The sequence below is a fragment of the Aegilops tauschii genome, chromosome 7 (assembly GCF_002575655.3).
Source record: "Aegilops tauschii subsp. strangulata cultivar AL8/78 chromosome 7, Aet v6.0, whole genome shotgun sequence".
Taxonomy (NCBI): domain Eukaryota; kingdom Viridiplantae; phylum Streptophyta; class Magnoliopsida; order Poales; family Poaceae; genus Aegilops; species Aegilops tauschii.
The window spans coordinates 561,959,941-561,979,530 of record NC_053041.3 but is presented as its reverse complement, the minus strand read 5'-3'; the positions used below and the strand labels follow the sequence as shown (position 1 = coordinate 561,979,530).

The 19,590-nt window shown below is 44.8% G+C and overlaps 1 protein-coding gene, 1 long non-coding RNA gene and 1 pseudogene across 4 annotated transcripts; 2 read left to right on the top strand and 1 right to left on the bottom strand.

Moving 5' to 3' along the window:
- Positions 1-3,934: 3,934 nt before the first annotated feature.
- On the bottom strand, positions 3,935-5,028 carry LOC120968171 (uncharacterized). Its single transcript, XR_005762370.3, has 2 exons — positions 4,639-5,028; positions 3,935-4,427 (listed from the first exon to the last, which is right to left on the bottom strand). It is a non-coding gene; the product is annotated as an uncharacterized lncRNA (long non-coding RNA).
- Positions 5,029-5,399: 371 nt separating this feature from the next.
- On the top strand, positions 5,400-19,246 carry LOC109752348 (uncharacterized). 3 transcript variants are annotated; one of them, XM_045230960.2, is made up of 9 exons: positions 5,400-6,076; positions 6,231-7,305; positions 8,520-10,626; positions 11,099-12,097; positions 12,316-13,350; positions 16,022-17,041; positions 17,143-17,292; positions 17,746-17,842; positions 18,808-19,246. In XM_045230960.2, exons 2-7 carry the CDS (start codon positions 6,253-6,255, stop codon positions 17,229-17,231), a joined length of 6,303 nt encoding a protein of 2,100 aa, XP_045086895.1. In that variant the 5' UTR covers positions 5,400-6,076; positions 6,231-6,252; the 3' UTR covers positions 17,232-17,292; positions 17,746-17,842; positions 18,808-19,246. The 3 variants fall into 3 exon arrangements, with proteins under 3 accessions (XP_045086895.1, XP_045086893.1, XP_045086894.1); XM_045230958.2 differs by having other exon boundaries at positions 11,066-12,097; XM_045230959.2 differs by lacking the exon at positions 17,746-17,842 and having other exon boundaries at positions 11,066-12,097.
- Positions 14,068-14,952, top strand: LOC120968170 (uncharacterized; annotated as a pseudogene).
- Positions 19,247-19,590: the final 344 nt, after the last annotated feature.

The window sequence follows — 19,590 nt, the reverse complement described above, 5'->3', positions numbered from 1 at the left end:
TTGTGCAACTGCTTAGCCGTCGATATGCAACTACCTGACAGGGATGTGCAACTTTTCTCCTACACCGTAGAGGTGCAGTTTTCAATTATGGTACTTACCTCCACCCCAAACTACCTCCTTCTAGTGAGATGTGCAAATTCGTCTATTGTCCAGGCCAACTGCATAGTAGTTGATGTGCAACTTTCCCCCGCCCGTGGATGTGCTTCACTGTGTTGCTGCATCGGCCAGCAGCCTAACAGTGGATGTGCAACTTCGGATACTGCCACGGCCAACTGCCTAACAGTGATGTGCAACTTTATCTCGTACCCCCATGGATGTGTAGTTTCCCTGCCCTGCTAGTGAGATTTGCAACTTTAGCACTCTATTTATATGTAACTTTTCACTACCCTCATGAATGCCAATTTTTCACCATTCAACTGCCTCTGCCTGTGAGATGTGCAACTTCGTATGTTGCCCTGGCCAACTACCTAGCAGACTATGTGCAACTCTGTTTGTCACCCCCGCCAACTGAAAATACATGTCCACAAATAGGGATGGCAATGAGTTGCACATTGACTAATAGGCAATTGGCTTGAACAATAGGCTAAGTTGCACATATCGCTTGCAGGGCGGTGGGGGTAGGGTGTGCCAACAGTGAAAAACTGCACATCGACTACTAGGTAGTTGGCCGGGACAGTAGACTAGTTGCACATCAAAGTTGTCATGGTTGCTAGATTGCAATCTCATAGGAAGTTGAATCATGCAGATCCAAAAATTGGTTTTGGAAAAAGTTGCACGATGTAGTAGTAAAGTTGCACCATATAGCACCAAAGTTGGAATCGAAAAAATTTCGTCGAAACATACCTCCGCAGGATCTAGTTTAAAAGATCTCATCGCAAGAGTTCCAGCAATGAAAACAGATCTGAATTCCGACGCGCGGTTTGAAAGATATGACTTTTTAAAATTTAAAACTCAATGTGCGTGGATTTGTTCTTTTCAGAATGAAGTAATCAGTGTGAACACATTTAATGCTAACATCCACATGCACTAGGAGACAAAAAATTAATAGCCACATGCATGCGAGATGGGCGCTCCATTCAACCAAATAGTGCGTATGCACTTTTTAGATTTTAGGTTTTTTAATGTTTATTATTAAATGAATGGAAATACATCTGCACAATTATGGGTTGCTACTACAAAGAATGAGTTTTTTTTGCGAGGAAAATGACTGCATTAATCAGGGAAGATTGTTACAATGCTGTTGGCAAAAGGGTGCCAATTTCATCAGGTCCAGATCGCAGCCAAACTACAAAATAAATAAATAAAAATAGAATCAGATTAGGCTTTACAATTTACAAACAACTCGATAAGTGTAGAGGTAACAAAAATATGTGTCAATCATTGAAATTCTTCTGGGAGGCCTACCTGCATTTTCATCCAAGGGAAAATGTTTAGGAATCTGAGGGTTTCATCGTCGCCTACTGTAACTACTGTGTATATATTTGCCGCAAAAAAGAAAAAAACTACTGTGTATATACGTGACATGTTTGCTTGCAGGTAAATATTTCCAGACATGGCGCTATTGGATTCTGAATAATTCAACAGTAAAAGAATTGACAATACACAAGATATGCATGAGGATAAAGGTATATGTTTGACATTTTTGGTATTGAGTCATTGGAATATTTATGCCCCCGTAGACACGCACAGGCAATTACCTAGTCATAAAAAAAAAGGTTCCACAATTAACTTTCTCGTTTATTTATACTAGTAAGCCTGCACGTGCAACGCACGTCTTGACTAATATAAATGATAAATGCCAGACAAATTTGTAAACTATATTGGATGTTGTACAGTTTAGCCGTAACTTCAAATATTGTGTCCACTAAAATTGTTTTCCGTCCATTGTTTAGGTCATATACATAGTATTGCGAAAATTGCATTGATCACATAAATAATAATAGGTGTACTCATTTCACAATGCAATGCAACTTGTGTTAAAGGGAAAAAAAAGGGAAAACATGTACCAAAAGATAATCTAGAAAATTTGTTGAACAATCACAAAATAAAGAAAATAATGAATGAATAGGTCCTCTTCATTAATACTTCAGCTGCACCCAACTGTTCTTGTTCCTCCTCTTAACTGGCTAAAAACTGTACTCAACCACATCAGTGATGCGCCATCACATGTACCAACACTTTTACACTCTCCTTCGTCCTTTCGTCACTCGAGAGAACCTGTACCCTGTCCAACAACGCACCGCCCTTGACATGCAGAGCCACAGCATGTTGGGATGCTCACAATATTGGTCCAAGCGTGACGAAACACACGCGGAGAGTGCCAACGCTACAATTAGGTGCATTTTACAACTGGTATATACATGTAACAATAAGTAAATTACCAAAGAACGATAGTCAAACTACCAGATCAGAAATGTATTTGTCCAATCCGGTGATACCCATCAGTTCAAGAAAGATACATGGGTGTTTAATGCGCTCTGAGGGCAAATGATTAAATATAAAACTCAATTAGAAGCAGTCGCAATGGTACATTGTTCCTGGAGTGAGGCATACCGTGCCCCTAAAATATTGATGTTAAGAAGGCAATTAAAATTATTCTCCGAGCATATGTTATTTTGCATATTCTTTCCGAATAGTACATCAAGGCAATGTTATTGTGCATGTCAAGGCAAGGTACATCTAGGAGCAGTGTTATTGTGCAAGTGAAAGCAGAGCATTACAACTTAGAAAATGCATGCCAGAGAATCTTCCTTTTCGAAAGTACCCAACTTTCCTTTTCAAGTGTGTAGAATTTTCCATCAAATATTTTGAAATTTCCCACAATATTCATGGTCAGAGAACTGGATTGTTTTATATCTCTCATAAGCAGACTACTTTAATTTAAAGAAGCAACTATTGTAGACCTATATAATTAATTTTAATGAAGTGTAAGAAAATACACTGCAAGAAACATGACTTAGGGGTTTAGGTGTCATCTAAATAAAATTAATAAATTATTAGCATTGAGGGTATTCCAGTTCGGAAGAGCACAACAAATAAATCTATTGGCTGCGATAATAGTCAGTGTCTTTACTCATTTTCCATTCAAAGTCGTCTCTTTAAGCAGTCAAATATATGATGATGTTCTGCTAAAGAAGTGTATGGAAAGCAAGAGTTAGATAGCTGAATACGGTATATCAATTGAAGAGCATAAAAGGGAAAGATCAATTCTAGCAATCCATGATACATAACACAAGTATTAGCACCTTTGAGTAACCAAAGTTGCAAATTTTCACTGGGATGTTCGACTCTCATCATGTTTAAGATCATGGTGACAGATTTCCTGCATTTCTAGCATCAGTTAATGAGGGGGAAAATCTGCATTGGTTTCCTTTGATAATTTTCCAAAGCAAAGTGTACCATGAAATGGCAGTAGCAGACCTCCGAAAGTAGTTGCTGAAAGAAGTACCTTGCTTGTTGACAAGAGAAAGCATACAAGTTATATGGTTACATCATTAGAGAATAAATAGAAGCATCTCCGATTAAATTTATTCTTCTTTACGAAAATGTTAGTGTTGTACATCAGGCTGCAAAGCAATTCTCAACATTCAATTCAACTGGAATCACCAATAACATCGAAACAGAGGTATTTGAACTGACAATGAGCTCGAATATATAAATTTGGAAGTCGTACATGTTACGAAAATTAAATTTGTTACATATACTTCTTTTTATTTGATTCCTCTTATTGGAAGGTAACATTCTACAAATTTAGCATGTGCATGTGTAGGTGCAGTTAGTGGAAAACATAAAAATCAATGTAGTTCAGCTTCAAAATATTGATGTGAGCTATATGATTCAGAAATTAGAACACATGACATGTTCTCTAATCAGTTTATGCCTTTAAATCATTTGTCAAGCAACAACCATACCAATTGTCATGCGGAGAAAAATCTAATTCATAATGCTTATCATTCTGTAATGTTGGCAGTCTAGGAACACAACATGAAACATTACAGGTGCATTACTCATGCAGAAATCAAGGCTATCCCTCGCCGTGTTGTAAGCTTCACCTAAAGTTTACATTGGTGCACGTCGGCCTTATACAACGCAGCAGCTCTCACAGACAAACGCAACAGCTATCATTAGTACACAAGTACACACGACGAAATGATATTAACAACTTCATTCACACCCAATCTGCAGTTCCTCAGGTTGACTTATCAAATCAAATTAATAAGTAGGCACACCCACCAACAAACTACTAAAGATCCAACCTTTGATGTAGAAGTCGTGGTAACTCATCTTCTAGTTGTTCTAGGGAGTTGGATGAACACCATGAGCCGCAGAAACTTGGCGAGAACCCACCCATCTCTTTTCCGACCTTCGCCGGCGCTGCAACCGCGTGCCTGATGCTCCTTCCGCTGCGTTCCTCTATTCCGTTGACACTGCCAGAACCACAAGAATTTGAATCAGAAATTGACAGAAATTTTCTCCAAAATAGAGCGCTAACAAACCATTAAAAATCCTATGAATTCCATTCCTACAAATGAATCGACCCGCAGAGCGCTAAGCCACCTTAATTAGTAGCATCTTCGTGGGTGAAGACGATGAGGAGCGGCGGGCGGCGGCCGTGTTGTCTGTTTGGCGGCCACGTACCTGGGGTAGCAGAGGAGGAGCAGCGGGGCGGCGGCCTGCTCTCGCATCCGTTGGAGGAGGAGCGGCGGGGGTAGCGGCCTGCTCTTAAGTTCGTTAGAAAGGGACCGGCGGGGGCGTCGGCCTGCGCTCGCGTCCGTGGGAAGAGGATCAGCGGCCTACATGGGGAAGCAGAGGAGCAGCGGCAGGGGCGGCGTCCTGCAATTGCCTCCGTCGGAGGAGCGGCGAAGACGGCGGCCTGCTCTCGCGTATGGTAGAAGTGGATCGGCCGGGGCGGCGACCTGCTCTCAGATGCGCCGGATGAGGGTTAGTTGTCTTCGCGTTTTCCGCGGCCCTCGCGCCCCTCATCAGGAAGCCAGGACGTGTTTGTTTCCTTTTATGATTCCACCTTTTTTCCTACTTGTGCGGGTGTGGGAGGACATCGATTCGGCAAAGTAATCGTCCGCCAGGAAAAATTGATAAACGCACTCTTGGCTGATGGTTAGTGTAATCTGAACGGTTAGACGAAATTAAATGACTTTGAACGTGAGGCTGTAATTGGTCGGGGTTGTTATGTGTAGATTAGGCTGAGTGCGTTTAGCGATGAATATGTTTGCTTGTTTAATAGTAGTATAGATTTTCAAAAAAATGAGAAGTGGCCGTTTCTCTGGGCTGTGGGCCAGGTCAGGTTGGGCCCGGGCTCGTTTTGAGGTGGGGCTTTGTAAGGTCCGGTCCTGTGAATGCCGGGTTACACTGGACTACGTCGAGGTTGGAGTGGCCCACCTGTCAGCTCACTTCATCGTCTCGTCTCCAACCCTTCCCCTCTCCTCTCCTTCCCACCCCCCGACCAACAATGGCCGCCGACGAAGCCGCTCCATCCCCGCACCCGAATCCCACCCCGGAAGCCGTCGCGCCACCACGGACGACCCGGCCACGGCTGTACTGCTTGCCACCTCCTCGTACCCCCCGTCGCGGTGTCGGCGGAGGCCTCCTGCTCCTGCCCTCGGGCCAGCCCTGCCTGCTGCCTTCCCCTAGCCGCCGCCCACAACCAAGAAGTCGGCGTGCGCGCGAGGCAAAAGCCCACCTTGATGAGGTGGCATCCGGGAAAGATTCAGTTCAGATCCAGTTGGATGGTTCCCTGCTCTTCTGCTCTGTTAATCTTTAGTTTTACTCAAAAGAAAAGCAAAAGAGGCTGCTTGTGCTTTGCGGCCGTGCTTTGCTCGCTCCACCGACGGGAATGGCATATGCTTTGCTTCTCTGCGCCGGTTGCGGTGGGAATGAGATGCTTTACCCAGCTCTAGCTGCCAGCGGCGGCAAGTATCTCCCAACCCCTCCAGCCTCCAGATCTCCCCCGGCGTTTCAGCAGCAGTCATATGCCCTCCAAACACCGTCGCCTCTGCCGCGGTCGCCATCTGCTGTCATTTCTCGCCGCCGACCACCGTGCATCCCATCCATCCCAAAGGTTTGTGGCCCAGTTCAAGTTTAATTTGTCTCACCTAGCTAGTTAAGCTTCATGTTTACTTTCTCTTCAGAGGCAATGTTCATGTTTTATTTCATTGTCTCCGGCTCCTACTTAAATTAAATTTCACCTTAATTGTGTTCAATTCTTATCACAGCAAAAATCCAGCAAGTTAAACAATGGTGATGGTGCTGGATGCGTTTGCATCCTACCTGGGGGACTACCTCAAGCAGGTGGTAGAAGATGAGCTCGGAACGAGGCTGGGCGTGTCGGGCGAGATCAACAAGATGGGCGGCAAGCTCCAGGACCTCAAGAACTTCCTCGCCGACGCTGATAGGAGGAACATCACGGACGAGACTGTGCAAGCCTGGGTGGGCCAGCTCAAGCGTGCCATGTATGAAGCTGCTGACATCCTCGACCTCTGCCAGCTCAAGGCCATGGAGCGTGGACCATCCACCGCAATTCCAGGGTTTTTCAATCCCCTGCTTTTCTGCATGCGGAATCCCTTCCATGCTCATGAAATCGGCACCCGCATCAAAGCGCTCAACAAGAGCCTTGACTCCATCAAGGAGCGGAGTGCTGCTTTCAACTTTATCAACCTCGGATCCTACGAGGATCATAGCAGCAACATCCACGCCTCTGGTCGTGGCAATCCTAGCCACGAGACATCAGGGGACCTTGACCGGTCCTGGTCAGGTCTGGTTGGGGACCAGATCAAAGAAGACACAAGAGCACTGGTGTCCCAGATCATGCGCCCAAGAAATGAGGTCAACACCAACATCACAGTGTTCGCCATCGTAGGTGTTGGTGGGATTGGCAAGACCACCCTTGCCCAGCAGGTCTTCCATGACGAGGTCATCCAATCTGAGTTCAGCAAAAGGATATGGTTGAGCATCAACCAAAACTTCAGTGAGATTGAGCTGTTGACAAGAGCCATCAGTGCAGCCGGAGGAAACCACCTGCCGGCTGGAAATGCAAAGGCTACACTTCACCAAACTCTCAAGGACACCTTGATTGGCCACAAGACTTTACTGGTAATGGATGATGTGTGGAACCCTGGAGCATGGGAGGGTGTGCTCAAAATACCCTTTCTTAATGCTGCTGCTCCAGGCAGCCAGGTCCTCATCACCACTAGAGATGAAGGTGTTGCCCTAGGGATGGCAGCCACATGGCCTTACCATCACGTTGGCACATTAGGGCTTGACGATGCTTGGTCGCTGCTAAAAAAGCAGGTTCGTATGCAATTAACACTAATGTCTTCTAATAGTGTGAAGAGTCTATCCATTCAATGGCCTGTATGTACTATTGGTCTTTTACCTCTTGGATTGTAAGATGCTGTCAATAATTTTGTAGGGCTAATATTAACAAGGAAATATATCACAACCCCATTTGGATTTTCCATTATTACTTTATGCCTACATGACACACATTCAGGACACTAAGATTTCATTTTGCCAAACTTAGTAATTATTAGAAAATTTGGATATTTAGTAGATGTATCATTTTTACCATCGAAGAAATATGGGCTGTATATTCATGCAGTGAGTAAACTGTTGCTAATTTTCAGTCTCTTTTTGTAATCCCTGAATGAAGATCAAGTGATCAGCTACTCATCCACTACCATAGGACATCATAGAAATGAAAATTTATTTTAAGAATTAAGAATAATAATTTCTGTGAGCCCACCAATACAAGAAAAATCACATAAAAATTAGCTAGACTTAGAGTTGTAGTAGTTCTGAAAAATAATTGCACGCGGATTTTAGGCTGTAATGTTTAGCCTAGTATTATGAATTTTACATTTTCTGAAAAATTTAGAGTACTCCCTCTGGCCGGGTGCATAGGGCGTGCACGTGCTTCTAGGTGACAATTTGACTAACCAAATATGTATACATGTGACGAAAAGTATATGCTTAGAAACTTCGCTCCTATATGAATCCAATTATATGCTTTTGGTGACATATAAGATATAACACATATTTGGTTAGTCAAATCAACGACCTAGAAGCACGCGCACACCCTGTGCACCCAGCCAGAGGGATTATTAAGAGAGTAGTGCAAAATTATATTTTCGGGCAATGCATTCCATTTTGTAGAGAGAAAAGGAAAGAAAATTTGTTATCTCTGTGCACAGGAGCAAGATAAGTAAATACGTATGTTTGTATTTTTTTGACAAGTACTTTCTGTACTTTGAATATTACGTAGTCAAACCTACCCTTGGTAAATAAAAGTTTACATCAAGCAGTCCTCTTGTCTCTTAAGAGGTACTCCCTCCGTCCGGAATTACTCGTCAAAGAAATGGATGTATCTAGACTTATTTTAGTTCTAGATACATCCATTTTTATTCATTTCCATGACAAGTAATTCCGGATGGAGGAAGTATATTTGAGCGAGCTTGGCACATAGTTAATTAACTGTATTGGTCCGTTGAACTGCATGTTTCCAGGCACTCTCAAGTGAGATAGATGAAGACCATCTCAATATGTTGAAGGATGTCGGATTGAAAATTATACAGAAATGTGGTGGTTTACCTCTCTCCATCAAAATAATAGGAGGACTCCTGCGTAAAAGGGGGGAGCTACGTCGTGACTGGGAGCATGTTTTGGATGATTCTAAATGGTCAATAACTAGAATGCCCCAAGAGCTCAACTATCCAGTATACTTGAGCTATGAAGATATGCCTCCTTATCTGAAGCAGTGCTTCCTATACTACTCTCTTCTTCCTAAAAGCAGAAGTTTCCATGTGGATCAAGTAGTTGGGATGTGGATCAGCGAAGGATTTATTCATGGGAACTCGAATGATTTAGAAGAATCTGGAAGAAATTACTACAGAGAGCTGATATCTAGGAACCTTATAGAGCCTAATATAAATGATGCCGATCAATATTATTGTAGCATGCATGATGTTGTTCGTTCATTTGCTCAGTATATGACTAGAGATGAAGCATTCACAGCTCAAGACGGAGACAATGATATGCTAACTAAACTTAGCTTGCAGAAGTTTCTTCGGTTGTCTATGCAATCAGGTGACCTTGACTGGAAATCTTTGCAGGAGCAGCAATCAGTGAGAACATTAATCTCAACTACTCAGATCAATTTGAAGCCTGGTGATTCATGGGCTGCCTTTTCTAGTCTACGGACTCTACACATAGAATCTGCAGATGTGGCTGCACTGACTGAATCGTTGCATCAGCTGAAGCACCTGAGATATCTGGCACTATTAAATACTGATATATCTGTACTTCCAGTGAACATTGGCAAGATGAAACTATTGCAATTTCTTGACCTTGGTGGATGTACAACAGTGGTGAATCTTCCTGATAGCATTGTGAAGCTTGGCCAGCTGAGGTTATTTGATCTTCCCTACACAAATGTGATACCTAGAGGGTTCCATGGTCTGACAAGTATGAGGAGACTATTTGGATTTCGAGCCCTCATGGATGGTGATTGGTGTAGTTTGGACGAGTTGGGGCCTCTTTCCCAACTCAGACGTCTTCATTTATTTCAACTGGAGAATGTACCTGCTGCTTCGTTTGCTGCTAATGCTAGGCTTTGTGAGAAAAGGCATCTTACAAACCTATTCTTGTGCTGCACCAGCAAACTGGGAGATGATGGGTTGCTCATAGAGAAAGAAGGTGTCTCTATTGGAGAGCAGGAAAGAAACGAGAAGGTGTTTGATGAGCTCTGCCCTCCACCCAGTATAGTTGATCTTTCTATCCAAGGGTATTTTGGCCAGCAACTCCCGAGTTGGATGATGTCTACGTCAATGGTGCCCCTCAACAACTTGAAGTATCTATGGTTTGATCACCTGGTTTGTTGCACACAACTTCCCAATGGGTTGTGTCAGCTCCCCTACCTGCAGATCCTTCATGTCAACCGCGCTCCATGCATCAGGCGTGTTGGGACTGAATTCTTGCAGGCGGCGGCAGCTCCATTTCCAAGGTTAAACGTGATGAAGTTAATTGGAATGGTGGAATGGGAGGATTGGGAGTGGGAGGAGCAAGTACAGGCCATGCCCCGTCTGGAGACGCTTTTGCTCGGTAATTGCAAACTGAGACGTGCTCCTCCTGGGCTTGCCTCCAATGCAAGGGGTTTGAAGATTTTAATTGTAAGAGGCGTCCATCACCTCAACTACCTTGAGAGCTTTTCTTCTGTTGTTGAGCTTATGGTGCATGCATGCCCTGACCTCGAGAGGATCACTAATCTCCCCAATCTGCAAAAGCTCACCATCAAAGGTTGCCCAAAGTTGAAGATGCTAGAGAGTATCCCTGCACTCGAGTGGTTGGTTCTGGAGAATTACGCCATCGAAGAACTTCCAGAATACATGCGAGATATAAACCCAAGGCATTTGCAGCTGCTCTGCAGGATATGGTTGGTATCTTCGCTAGCCGCGGGACAATCTGGTCCTGAGTGGGACAAGTTCAGCCATGTGGATCATGTCCAGGCATATGCACGTGATGGAAACAACCAAAGGAAATGGTATGTGTTGTACACAAGAAGAGACAACTTCAAATTGGATTCAAATATTAGCAGCAGCTCTACCATTTTTCAAGGTATAGAAAATATGAGATACGAGCTTTGTCTTAATTTGCTTGGGCACTCTGACTCCTCTGCCAGTTTATAAGTTCATTTGATTTTATCTCCTGCTTTTCATCCATATATACAGCATGTTGATTGAATTTATTCTGTATGTTTTTTTTGTTTCACATGATTACATGGTTTCAGATGATATATAATTTAAACATGTCTGTTCAGTTGTTCTAGGCATGCAACTTAAGTTTTAGCTACAGCACTAGCTGTACGTGTGGGTATTTTCTTGGCTCTTACTTTCTGATTTAGTTACACTCTCTCATATGTAGCAAAGTTTTATCGTCCTAATTACCTGTTCTGCTAGTTTTCTCTGAGTTGAACAAATCTAGAGTACTATATTGCTCTTGCCTTTAAAATTAGGGATTATTTATAACCACCTTTTGTATCTTTCTTACGATGCAGAAAATTTATCATCTTCTATTGTGGATGCTCTAGGATTTGAGTCTGTGTGCAAAATGAGAAGAAGTACCTTCAGTTACATCTGCAGCTTGGTGAGGATCCCATTTTTTGAAGATATGATGTCAAGGGATCAGGATCACACCTTTGTTGACGGGAGAGAGCTGTCTTTACAAGATCGAGCATTTGTCGCTTTGGCAATGCTGAACTCAGGTGCCTCACCTGTTACCGTAGGATTCTCTCTTGGTGTGAATGAGTCAACTGTCTTGCTGGTAACTCAAGTGTTTGTTGAGGCTATGTATGTGCGAGCAATGCATCACTTGCATTGGCCAGGCTACACTAAAATGGAGAAGATCAAGCGCAAGTTTGACAAAATCCATGGCCTGCCAAACTGCTGTGGTGTTATACATACAGCTCACATCAAATTTGGGTCACAAAACCGTGACCGCGAGGAGAATGATGTCATCTTAATGCAAGCTCTGGTTGATCCAGATATGAGGTTCACAAACATTTGGTTGGGGTTGCCAGGTAGCATGATGAACCAATTGAGCATTTTGCATGACTCTAATCTTTTTAAGATGGGTGAGAAGGGTACTTTGCTGAATGGCAACAAGCTGAAGGTATCATCAGGTGGTGGATTGGAAGTCGGGGAATACATAATTGGTGGTGCAGGATATCCTCTTCGTCCTTGGCTCCTCACGCCTTACCAGTTAGAGAATGACCTCTCAGACTTGGACTCCAAAGTGGAGTTCAATAGGAGACACTTTGCAGCTATAGCCGTCGTGCTGAGGGCACTGGCACGGTTGAGAGGCACACACAAGTGCCTTCGTGGAGAAGGACCACATCTAAATAATCAGGGTTACATGTTTTCGATAATCTATGTGTGCTGCATGTTGAATAACATAGTGATAGACATGGAGGAGGAGCAGAGTGCAGGCATTGAGGAAAAGTATTACGTCGGGCAAGTGCGTCAGATTGCAGATGAGGATGCCGTCAGGATGAGGGATGTACTATCCCAGCACCTGATCGGATCTAGAGGTAAACCAACACAACTATGTTGCTAAGTATTTGTCTTAACCGCGCTGAATTAAGTTTAATGGCTACTTTCTGATTTGGTTGCCATCCCTCAGATATGTTGCTATTTGTCTTTTTAGTTCTGCTAGTTTACCTTGAGTTTAACAAATTTAGTGTAATATGTTCGCTCTCCCCTTGCGAATAGAGATTATGTAACTAGTCCTGTATTTCTTTCCATGCAGAAACCTTATCATCTTGTATGGTTGGCGCACAAGGATTTGAGTTGCTGTATAAAATGAGAAGAAGTACCTTTAGTTATATCTGCAGCTTGGTGAGAGTGCCATTTTTGGAAGATATGATGGCAAGGGTTCACATGTTTGTTGATGGGAGAGTATTGTCTTTACAAGATCGAGTAGCTGTCGCTCTGGTAATGCTGAACTCTGGTGTGTCACCTGTTACCGTAGGACTATCCCTTGGTGTGAACGAGACAACTGTCTCGCTGGTAACTCAGGTGTTTGTTGAAGCTATGTGCGAGCGAGCAATGCACCACTTGCGTTGGCCAGGCTCCGCTAAAATGGAGAAGATCAAGCGCAAGTTTGATAAGATCCATGGCCTCCCAAATTGCTGTGGTGTTGTGCATACAGCCCACATCAAATTTGGAATGCAAAACTGTGACCATGAGGAGAATGATGGCATCCTAATGCAAGCTCTCATTGATCCAGATATGAGGTTCACAAACATTTGTTTGGGGCTGCCAGGTAGCATGATGAACAAATTGAGCGTTTTGCACGACTCTGATCTTTTCAAGATGGGCGAGAAGGGTACTTCGCTGAATGGTAACAAGCTGAAGGTAACATCAGGTGGAGGATTAGAAATTGGGGAATACATAATTGGTGATGCAGGATATCCTCTTCGTCCCTGGCTCCTCACACCTTACCAGTTGGAGAATGATCTCTCAGATTCAGACTCCAAAGTGGAATTCAACAGGAGACACTCTGCAGCTACAGCCGTCATGCTGAGGGCGCTGGCAAGCTTGAAGGACACATGGAAGTGCCTGCAGGGAGAAGGGTGGCATCCAAATAATAAACGTGGCATGCACTTGACAACCGGCACATGCGTCATTTTGCATAACATACTGATAGACATGGAGAAAGACGAGGGTGCAGGCATGCCAAGCAATCAGGAGGAGAATTACGTCAAGCAAATGCGGCAGGTTGCAGAAGAGGACGTCATCAGGGTGAGGGATGCACTGTCCCAGCACTTGATCGAAAATGGAGGTAAAATAACACACCTGTTGATTCCATCGAAAGAGGAGGAGCAAGAAATCAAACAAACGAGCTTTGTCTTACTTTTTTTTTTGCACTCCAACTCTGCCAGTTTCTAAGTTCATTTGATTTTATCTCCTGCCTTTTCATCCATATATACTGCATGATGACTGAATATATTTCATATATATTTTTGTTTCACATGATTATGTCGTTTCTGATGACATATAAACATGGTTGTCTAGTTGTTTTAGACATGCAATTTAAGTTTTAGCCACAACACTAGCTGTCAGTGTGAGTTGTTTAATGGCTACTCTCTGATTTGGTTTCACTTCCTTGTATATATTGCTAAGTATTTTTATTTTTTACTTATCCTATCCTTATATACCTAAGAGAGCGATCCTCACTAACTTATTTATCTCATCATGCAAGTATGCCACATCACCATGCAATTATGGATGGGATATAAAGCCCACATCAACATGCAACCATGCATTAGAAAAGACTCACCACCACATGCAACCATGCATGGGAAAATAATTTTAATTTTATTATTTTACTTATATTCAATAAATACTTTACAGCTATACATAATCAAATATAATAAGTCAGTATGTATTTTAAATCTTGGTTCATGTCTTATTAATCTAAATATTTATATTCTACACAATCAAATCTCATTGAGCTTCCCCTCCCCCCCCCCCCCCCCCCCCCCCGCCTCCCGCGTCACTCCGAGGGGGCAACTCGGATGGCAAAACCCTAGCCGCCTCCCCAAGCCCCCGTCCTCCCCTCCCTCCCCTCGCCGTCGCCGGTGGAAGGCGGCGGCGGGGCCCTTGTTCGTGGGCTCACGCGCTGCTCTTTGGTGCGCTGGAGCGGCGGGTGCGCGCGGTGGCGAGGCAGGCGGTCGTCTGTGCTCAAGGGAGGTCGAGATGGTGTGGAACGCGCGCACGGTGGCGCTGCTGAGGCGGTGGCCGGCCGCTGCTGCGAGCGGCAGAGATGAGGGCGCCCAGATCTGGGCCGTGCGGGCCCGCCCTGGCCTGCGATTCTCTTTCTGCCCCAACCCACCCGTCCCCCTCCTTCCACCCGTCCCGGCCGCCGCCGGTGGCAGCCACTGGGTGGGTGAGCACGCGCGCAGCGGTCCTTGATGGCCGCTGCTTGCTGTGCCCCGGCGGTTCCTGGCGGCGGATGCTGCGGGCCGGCACGGCGGCGGCGCGGTGCAGGTGGCTGCTGTCGCCTGCTTGTCGCGCTCCCGGTGGTGGCCGGCCTGCTGGCGCTGCGCCGGTCGGTGCTCCTCCTGTGACGACAATGTTTCTATGCATCCCTCCATGTGTGCTGGTCTTCTCCGACGTTCTTCGCCGAGTCCGGTCTGCCATTGCATCTGAGGTCTTTGTTCATGGGTCGGGGCGAAATCCCCGCGTGGCGATGGCCTGCGCTGTCAATGGCGACGCCCGAGGGTGCCGTCACCTCCTTGGAGGCGTTGGCATGACCCTGACCAGATCTCCTCGAGCACCGGGAGAAATCCCAGGTCCGGCCTCCCGGACCAGGCAGCGGCGGCGTCTCAGCGCCGTTCCCCTCTTGAAGGCGCTGCTTTGGCTGCAAGTGGAGTTTGATGCGGCAGACTTAGGCTAGTGATGCATCGCTCTGGCGTAGACTGCTACACAGGGAGCAGATCGCAACATATGCCAGCGCCCATGCTTCCCCAACGATTGTTTCACCAGTTCCTGTCGGGCCCTGCCCTTCACCCGCCGACTCTCTAGGCACATGGGTGCGCGGTACGTTGGCCTGGGCAGTCCCGGAGCTGCAATCATCCCTGGAGGTGTCTGGCAATGGCGCTGACGCTGCCCTGCTGGGCGAGGCCTAATGTCGTTGCGTGTCTGTAGTTGAGGGCACCTCCTCACCTAGTTGTAGTCGCTTGGTGAGGACTAGGGGTCGTGTATGTGTGTGTGTGTGTGTCCCTCCTTTCTGGATGTTGTACCCCCGATGTCTTCCTGTTCAATGAAATGAAACGCAAAGTCTCTTGTGTTTTCTCGAAAAACAAATCAAATCTCATTGAAGTATATTGCAATTGATTCCCGCAGCAACACGCGGGGTATCATCTAATATATATAAGAGAGTCATCCCTACTAAATTATTTATCTCAACATGCAAGCATGCCACCTAAGAGGGCAGGCCTTGCGCAGTGGTGAAGTCCTCCCACTTGTGCCAAGTGGTCCTGGGTTCGAACCAGACTCTCTGCATTGCACTTTGCAGGGGTAAGAATAGGTTCATATAATCCCTCCCCAGACCCCATCTTGTGTGGGAGCTTCTATGCACTGGGTCTGTCCTTTATGCAAGCATGCTACCTCATCATACAATTATGAATGGGATAAGGCCCACCTCAACATGCAATCATGCATGTGAAAAGACCCACCACAACATTCAATTTTCCATTCAATTATTCTACTTATATTCAATAAATATTGTTACAACTGTACACAATCAAATATAACATGTCATATGTATTAATTTTGGTTCTCATGTTGTCAACCCAAATTCTCATCAACCAATTCCCGCAGCAACGCGCAGGGTATCCTCTAGTTCTGCTAGTTTACCGCAGGTTCAACAAATCTAGAGTAGTATGTTAGTTCTTGTCTTGCAAATTAGAGATTATGTGACCAGTTTTTTATTTTTCCTTTCCATGCAGAAACCTTATCATCTTGTATGGTGGGCGCACAAGGATTTGAGTTGGTGTATAAAATGAGAAGAAGTACCTTCAGTTACATCTGCAGCTTGGTGAGGGTGCCATTTCTGGAAGATATGATGGCAAGGGATCACAAATTTGTTGATGGGAGAGTGCTGTCTTTACAGGATCGAGTAGCGATTGCTCTGAGAATGCTTAACTGTGGTGAGCCACCGGCCACCGTGGGATCCTCTCTTGGTGTGGACGAGTCAACCGTCTCGTTGGTAACTCACAGGTTTGTTGGAGCGTGGGCGCGAGCATTTCACCACATAAGCTGGCCTGGCTCTGCTAAACTGGAGAAGATCAAGAGCAAGTTCGACAAGATACACGGCTTGCCAAACTGTTGTGGTGTTGTACATACAGCTCAAATCACATTTGGATCAGAGAACAGTGGCCATGAAGAAAATGTTGGCATGCTAATGCAAGTGGTCGTTGATCCAGATTTTAGGTTCTCATTCATTTGGTTGGGGCCATCAGGTAGTATGAACCAATTGAGTGTTTTGTATGACTCTTCGCTCTTCAAGTCCTGCCAGGAGGGTACTGCACTGAATGGCAGTAAGCTGAACTTATCAGATGGCTCGGAAATCGGGGAGTACATCATTGGTGATGCAGGATACCCTCTTCTCCCCTGGCTCCTCACACCTTACCACCTGCAAGAGAAAGACCTGTCTGCAGATTTTCCTCCTTATCAAGCCGAGTTCAACAGGAGACACTCTTCAGCATCAACCATCACGCTGGCTGCGCTGACCAGGTTGAAAGACACTTGGAAGATCCTGGACAGAGCGGTTGGCTCATGTCCACCTTTTGAAACAATCTATGCGTGCTGCGTGTTACATAATATAGTGATAGACAAGGAGGAAGAGGAAGATGGTGCAGGCATGCCAATCAATCAGGAGAATTACATCAAGCAAGTGCGGCGGGTAGCAGATGAGGACGCCATCAGGGTGAGGGATTCACTGTCCCAGCACTTGATCGAATCTGGAGGTAAAATTAACACCACTCTTAATGTATTTGTTCGAATGTATGCTTTATTTTATTTGCTCCATCCTATCCCTATTGATTCCATGTTTCGTCTGCTTGGTTAGTTCACACAAAGGCTGCAGAGGAGGAACAAGAAGCAGCAGCAACTGTATCTGGTTCAGGAGATGGAAACAAGGAACAGGAAGCAGACTGACAACAGAACACTGATCGAGGAAAGGAGAAAGTGCATGTTTCCTCTCCACTGAAATAATTCGGTATTCTTTATTCTGTGCTGTTGTCAATTATGCCTCATGTCGCAGTTCTATTCCTAGTTCCTTCTTCTGCTATGGTGCTCATTAATTAATATTGGTGGAACCGTTGTGTCCCTTGTTGAGTATTGACATGTTAAATTACTTGTAGAAAACTAAGCTGAATGTTACATGCACCTACTCCCTTCGACTTCAAAAAGAAGGGGTAGTTTGACTCTCTAAACTCTAACATGAAGAATATGCAAACATGATGGCAGTGTGTGAGTCTTGTATGTGACAGTTCAAATGATGGGTGTGTGCTGACTGCTGAATGTTGCATATCATAGTGGCTGACTGTCCCCAAGATTAGTTGTTGATCTACAGGTTGCCCGAACCTGGAGGCCATGTTGCTCTGTTCAAGTAGTATGTTGTAGTATAAATTTCACCATCGGTGATTCCATCTTCCTTCCGTTTGTGTAGTCGACCGGCCAGTGGACGAACACAAGGAACACGTACAAAGCACATACAAGAAGAGCAGCTGAGCTAGGAGATGAGATCGTCATCACTGCTTAATTTGGTACGAACCTTGCTACATGTATGACACTATTAGTACGATTTTTGTACGACAACTGAACACAGCCTTTCGTCATGTCCATTCAATGGAGCAGCATCGTTGGATTAGTCGTCATATGAAAATCGGATGTTAGACCATCGTACGTGAAGTAGTTCCGATTTGGTATCATTTTTTTCTACTTCATGTTCATTTTCCCTTTTAGGGCTCCTTTGATTCAAAGGATTTACATAGGAATTTTGGAGGATCATAATCCTTAGGATTTTTTCCTATATTGGCTGTTTGATTCAAAGGATTGAATCCTACAGGAATTTTTCCTAAGGATTTCTTTGTACTACTTCCAATAGGATTTCTAGCATCCACTCAAACCTCTTTGAAGGAATCCTTTTGTTTTTCCTATGATGCAATCAAACAACCCAAAATCCTATAGGATGGAGATGAGCATGACATTACAATCATATGTTCTTCCTATTCCCGTGTTTTCAGAATCCTGTGAATCAAAGAGGCCTTAAGATGTTCTTAAAGTGACGTGACTCCCTGCATCCCTGCATGTCGAACTTCGTTCTTTTCCTTCTCAAAAACGAAGAAGTGGTTCTTTCGATACGTCAGCGAGAATCAACACTGTTAACTTAGTCAGAAAGCAATTATGCTTTGGACGTCAATTTAGCTGCTGTCCAAAACCTTATCTGGTCCAGGTATTACACCCAAATTAACTATACCCGGGCGTGCACTCATATACTGGATGGGCAACTCATTATTTGCTCCTCTACCCCTATATTGTTAAATGGATAACTCATGTTTCTGTGTAGCAGAATATGTTTAGTTTTTTTTGTGTTTGTGTGTGTTGGGGGGGGGGGGGGGGGGGGTGCTGAATAAGTGACAGAACTGAAGTTTTTAAAAGTTCACTTGATAAGTCAACGACGCGGTCAAGTTTGTTTTGATTCCCGACAAGTATTTCTTTTCCTTTCCAGGTTGCGCTTTGTCTCGAAGCTGCGAGTTTAATTAGCTCAAAGAAATGTCATTCTCGGAGCAAGCGACTCTTCAGCATGCAAGTTTAGGACATTGGCAAAGATTTTGTTAAAAGACGTGATGTATCTGCCTGTGACACTAGAGACCTTTGATTGACATGTCTTTTTAGGTTTTGCACCCATTTTTTGCATGATGTATGCATATCATGCTGGTGGCCAAAGCCTGCTAGTGTCATTGCGTCTACCTGCTGGTGGCTTGGCTTGGCTACTGTGTAACTGTAACTGTATTTGCACTGCACTCGCAGATATAAATGTACCGTGTCGCCTGTGTTGTGAACGTGTAATCCATAGTAGCTCCTTGTGTGAAATACATAGTAGCTCACTGTCCAGGAATATGCTTCACATTGGCAATTAATAACAATTGGCAACTTTTCTTCATAAATGCCATTTTTAGATTCTGGCGATGATTATTAAAAAGGCTTCAGTGATTTTCTTTTGAGATTTAGTTATAAAAATGCTGACATATTGGCGGTTGGAATTATAAAAAGCTTCAGTGGTTGGTGGCCGTCGACGCGAGCTCCTCTTGATCCAAGTTGGAGGAGGGGGTGGAGGAGGAGAGCGGTGGCAACTTCAGTGGTGTGGCTTTGGATGGCGGCGGCTTTTGGCCAACCGGAGGCTCGAGTCAGGTGTGATGTTCCGTGTCCTCGGCCACACCAATGATGCTGCCGCCGCCGTCGCTAACCACCCGATTGGGGGATGCCCGCCGACACCATGACCGAGGCCTCT